At 32.5% G+C, this 6,192-nt stretch overlaps 1 protein-coding gene across 1 annotated transcript; it reads left to right on the top strand.

Moving 5' to 3' along the window:
• Nucleotides 1-148: 148 nt before the first annotated feature.
• LOC127714943 (solute carrier family 25 member 43-like) lies at nt 149-5,897 on the top strand. The gene is made up of 4 exons (XM_052220963.1): nt 149-720; nt 2,733-2,905; nt 3,745-3,879; nt 4,537-5,897. The coding sequence occupies exons 1-4, from the start codon at nt 204-206 to the stop codon at nt 4,723-4,725; spliced, it is 1,014 nt and encodes a 337-aa protein (XP_052076923.1). The 5' UTR covers nt 149-203; the 3' UTR covers nt 4,726-5,897.
• Nucleotides 5,898-6,192: the final 295 nt, after the last annotated feature.

Raw genomic sequence — 6,192 nt, 5'->3', positions numbered from 1 at the left:
TTTTCGAACTAGTTACAAGGGTGTATTGCCCATTCATACTAAATTAATAATTTCAGTATGAGCTATATAATTGGAATATAACAAATACGTAGTAAAAATAAATAAATACTACCTTTAAATACGAAATAATATATATGCACTATATTTTTCTAGTAAAGACTTCTCTTTGAAGTCGTCTGCTAATTACTTTCGCTTTGTCCTAAATGACCACAGCATCTGATCATCGTTTAACATTTACCCAGGTGTTAAGTTCTACAGCTTTATCAGCATGTATAAGTCGAACCTTAACTGCACCACTAGATGTTCTCAAAATAACAAAACAAGTAGGCACAGTTGAGTCAAAAAGCAGTCTACAGAGTCTATGTAAACATCTGAGAAAACATGATGGGGTACGCGGATGCTGGAAAGGAAACATGATAGGCTGTATAAAAGTCTTACCTCACTCCTGGATTCATTATCTGATTTATCAACAATTAAAATGGGAATTTTCAGATGAGCTTGGTAGATTGTCAATAGGAAAAAGACTTGCCACAGGAATTGCTGCAGGAATTGTGTCTACAGTAGCAGTTTATCCATTAGACTTAGTCAAAACCAGAACTATTATTCAGCCATATGATAAAAGATTATCTGCATATAAAGGAGTTACAGATACATTCCAAAAAATCTTATTTAACGAAGGAAAGGGTACTTTTTACAAAGGACTACTAACCACTCTAATTGGTAAGAAAATGCACCCCCTTTCCCTAAAAAATATGAATAAGTAGATAAAAAAGAGAGTGTACAAAGTGTAAAACAACATAAGGTTTAAGAATTTTTTGGAAGACAAATACTTAGTAAAACCAGTTTAAAGAATAATTAAAATGAGATGAAGTATGATCGGGTATAGGTCAATAAGACATCATATATATATATATATATATATATATAAACAAGTCTAAATTGAAAACAACGTTCAAACCTATGATTGCGTTGGATAAAAACCGCAATTTTTATACGTGTGCATGCAAAACAAATTTCTTGGTAGAGGGGTCTAAATACAGCACAAACAACATTTTCCAAAAGACCAAAAGTGAAAAAGTATATTTTAACAAAACGCATTTGACTAGCAGGTCGAACAACGGATGTTCTTAAACCCTGCTGACTGCCATGGCGATTGCCAAATAAACTGATCACAGATGTAACAAAATGGATCTTAATTTTAATCTAATACCAAATAGAAAACAAAAAACTTGCGGAAAAGATGGTAAACCGCAAACATGAGGTGCAAAAATTTGTACACCATATCCGGATTTCGACAATTAATGTCTCTTCAGTGATGTTAGGAATCGAAACGGTATTTGGAAGGCCATATAATTTACCTCAATTTGGGATTGACTCTTGAATTTTGAAGAGTCGAAATAGGATGAACGGATCATATAAACCCGAAGGCAACTATAATACAAGCCCAAACGAAAAAATATAAACAAGTCTAAATTGAAAACAACGTTCAAACCTATGATTGCGTTGGATAAAAACTGCAATTTTTATACGTGTGCATGCAAAACAAATTTCTTGGTAGAGGGGTCTAAATACAGCACAAACAACATTTTCCAAAAGACCAAAAAGTGAAAAAGTATATTTTAACAAAACGCATTTGACTAGCAGGTCGAACAACGGATGTTCTTAAACCCTGCTGACTGCCATGGCGATTGCCAAATAAACGGATCACAGATGTAACAAAATGGATCTTAATTTTAATCTAATACCAAATAGAAAACAAAAAACTTGCGGAAAAGATGGTATACCGCAAACATGAGGTGCAAAAATTTGTACACCATATCCGGATTTCGACAATTAATGTCTCTTCAGTGATGTTAGGAATTGAAACGGTATTTGGAAGGCCATATAATTTACCTCAATTTGGGATTGACTCTTGAATTTTGAAGAGTCGAAATAGGATGAACGGATCATATAAACCCGAAGGCAAATATAATACAAGCCCAAACGAAAAAATATAAACAAGTCTAAATTGAAAACAACGTTCAAACCTATGATTGCGTTGGATAAAAACCGCAATTTTTATACGTGTGCATGCAAAACAAATTTCTTGGTAGAGGGGTCTAAATACAGCACAAACAACATTTTCCAAAAGACCAAAAAGTGAAAAAGTATATTTTAACAAAACGCATTTGACTAGCAGGTCGAACAACGGATGTTCTTTAACCCTGCTGACTGCCATGGCGATTGCCAAATAAACGGATCACAGATGTAACAAAATGGATCTTAATTTTAATCTAATACCAAATAGAAAACAAAAAACTTGCGGAAAAGATGGTATACCGCAAACATGAGGTGCAAAAATTTGTACACCATATCCGGATTTCGACAATTAATGTCTCTTCAGTGATGTTGGGAATCGAAACGGTATTTGGAAGGCCATATAATTTACCTCAATTTGGGATTGACTCTTTGAATTTTGTATATATATATATATTCCTATGGCACCTAAAATAGAGACATTAAGCAAATGCTTATAGAAAAGTTTTGCCTCTTTTTTTGTTTTTATGTTCAAAATGCTCTCAATAAAGGTAAGTTAAATGATAATATGTAATATATTAGTCCTAATGTGGTTTGGATTCATCTATATATATATAAAAAGAAAAGTTCTATCATTATTTTATGGCATAAAGCAACCATCAATCAATCATTCAATCTCCAATCTTGTTTTCTGATTTTTCTTGTTTTTGTTCCAGGATCTGTACCCTATGCCATTACCACATTTTTAATGTATGAGGTCCTTGATCAGTTATGGATACAACCAAGATACAACCATTCAACTGTTGAAGTTATGCTTCATGGATGTCTAGCCTCCACTGCTGCTATGACTGTTTCATTTCCATTCGATGTTGTCAGAAGAAAAATGCAGGTATCAACATAACCATTGGGTGTTTATATATTTTAGCTTATATTTATAATAGTTTCATTACATGTATGTTTTATAAAAATCTGTACTTTTAATTGGCTGACGACAAGCGCAAGTCTTTCAAAAATGAGATTTCTCAATAAAATGCAACACTCATGACTGCACATGCTTCCCATAAAGACATCACAACAATGCATAATAAATACAAACGAAAAGCTATAATTTGCAATTTCATCGTTGTTGCATAAAAGTGTAATTATAAAAACTAAATGCTTTTTTTTGTAATTTTATATGGCTGTACAAGCATTGATCGTGCACACATTTTTACTATGAAGCACTTTTGGAATTCATACCAAATGTGCTTGGTCAACACTTTAACACCCTAATAAAATTGCAAAAGGAAGCATTAAATTCTCAAATACTGGCTAAGACAAGGGATCTATATTATCGAAATGAAGCCATCTTTCACCAAAAAAGAAAGACAACTAATACATTAATATTTGTTCAATTTTAAATATTGCTATGCATGTGTAGTCTTTCTCAAGTTCTCAACAGAATTCATAGTTGCAGCATTTTTTTTGTGTACTAGTATCCTTTCATTATTTTCAAATATTTTGAAGAAACCAGATGGATGAATGACTGTTAAATGCCCAGCAGCAAATTAAATACATATTCAGAACAAGGTCATGGTAATGATATATGAATAAACACCCTGCTTTGTATTAGACCATCACACTGAGCCCGATTTTGAACGTGTTATTTCACCACTATAGTCCACAGGAAGACATGTCACCCTACCAGGAAACAATATTCTGAAATATTTTGTCAAATTTTATTTACAGGCACAAAGTCCAGTTTTGGTCAATAATGGTGGAGTGGATGTTACATTTAAAGGACCCAAAGATTGTTTCAGGGCTATAGCACAATTCCAAGGAATAAAAGGTTTTTGGCAAGGATTGACTCCAGCTTTGATCAGGGTATCTTCATGTTACATGTAGAATCAAATCAAAGAGCCATTAAATATCTAAATAATGAAGAAAGGTTGCACTTATATCAAATTTAAATTTTTTCAAATCCTTAACTAACAAAGTCTTAAATTTTTACTTCAATCGGTCATTCTTGTGTATTGTTTGACAATTTTTTCCATTAAGGTGGTACATAACACTACAGGGAGATAACTCTGTAAAAATCAGTTGAACGGTTTAATCACATTCTATTGTTAAGGAAATATTAAGCTTCTTTTATATTTTTGTCAAAGGGTCAAAGTAAATATTTTGTCAAAATTTTATGAAAATTAAACGAGCCAAATTAATTTTAGTCAAGGTGTTTGGTACCACCTTAAGTACAATTCACCAAAAGAAAACCAAAATTCTTAGTAACCTACTTTGATTGATTTTTTTAAAATGGACTTTATAACCTGTTGCCAAAAAAATAACTTTCAGTAGAAGAAATGTATACATGTATATGAGGCAACTAAGGCATCAACCTCAAAGCAATGATATTAAATTCCGAAAAATGGACAACTGAATTTCAGCTGATTTTGACAACAAATAACATTGGTTTATATGTACATTTAATTTGATTATATAACAACTATATTCTTGCCTCGATAACTTTCTACAGTTTAATTTCAGGTGTTTCCATACCATGCTTTGATGTTTTTATCCTTTGATTTGTGTAAGAAGTTATGCCTATACCAAAATGGATATTCCCAAAGTATGATTGACCATGCAATGGACCAGAATATTGATTTAGATGAACTACAAGAAATATTAGACTACGACATTGAACTTCCACAGGATCAAATTTCTAATGAAAGTTGAAATACAGTGTTCACCTACAAGAGGATAAATACACATATTACTATGAATTGGTGTAATACAAATACCCTGACAACTCACAAGAATGTCAATACATTTTTATTAAACATTTTTTAATTTTAAAAAGTTAAAACTTATTTCTCAATAATTCCATTTTTAACGTTAAATTCATTCCAATGTTTTATGTTCAGTGTGGCTCATGGCAACCAAATTGTTTATACATGTTTAAACCAATTTTATGACATCAAGACCAGACAAGAGTATGAATTCCCACACAGGTGAACTAGTTCTGTAAGTGATGTTGAAATATTTTATCTGGACAAAATTGTTCATGCATTATACATTAATTATATGTAATGAAATAGAAAAACAAAGGATATGGGGTATCCATCCATGACACAAAATCAGATCATGCACAGCAAAAAATACACAAAAGCAAAGGAACAGCGCTTTTATTGCTGTTCTTCATCTTAAAGTCACAGTGAGGCCTTCATAATTAAGGTTATTTTTACAAAGTTTATTGATGTGTAAACTTGGCCTTTCAGTCACAAATTTTGAACCAATTCATTTTCACAGAAAACCATTCACTTGTTCATACTTTGCCTCCAACCTTATGGCAGAGAGTATTCCATGTTTTTATTAATCCAAAAAATTCATAACTGTTCCCGCAGAACCCAGTGTCTCGCCTGATTTCACTGTTGTCTATGTTTTCATTGTTATTATAACTTGAATCCTGGACTGTATCTTAATTTTAATGTTAACCATCAAAAAAACTAAGTTCATTTATCAATAAAATACAGAATAAACTGCTTCGCCGAGCGCAGCTGGATACGACCGCAGAGGTCCAACCCTGAACAATTGGGGCAAAAATGGACACAATATTCAAGCTTGATACAGGTCTGAATTTGGATTGTAATTAAATATTTGACACATTATAGGTTTCTGACACAGAATAAATGTAGTCAAAGAACTTGAAATTGGTTATATGATTTGAATTTATATTCAATTAAAGATTTCTTGCTGTTGTGCAATACACTGTGCTGTTGGGCAATACTTAGTAAATCTGTTTTCAGCCTATATACAAAAAATTAGGAAAATAAATTGTGACCCTTAATTTTTTTTTTTGGAAAATTGATAATTTCTTAAATCTTGAGAGGAAAAAATTGACCCCCCCCCCCCCCCCCCCCCCCCTCCAAAAAAAAATATTTGAAGAAATTTTCTTTTTGTAAAACGTGGTACCATACACTTAAACACAAGTTATTGTCTGAAAACTAGAAAATTGCTTGTTTTGGCCCCTTTTTGGCCCCTTATTCCTAAATGGTTGGGACCATCACCCACAAAAACAATCACAACCTTCCTTGAGGGGCGTAAAGGGGGGTATCTGCACGGAAGAACGCGAAATAAAATTGCCATTTCACGATGAACGAACAATTAAAAATTTCTTGCACATTGATCTTTTTACTGATTTCA

The sequence above is a fragment of the Mytilus californianus genome, unplaced genomic scaffold (genome assembly GCF_021869535.1).
Source record: "Mytilus californianus isolate M0D057914Y unplaced genomic scaffold, xbMytCali1.0.p SCAF_9, whole genome shotgun sequence".
Classification (NCBI taxonomy): domain Eukaryota; kingdom Metazoa; phylum Mollusca; class Bivalvia; order Mytilida; family Mytilidae; genus Mytilus; species Mytilus californianus.
This window is presented reverse-complemented; position numbering and strand designations above follow the sequence as displayed.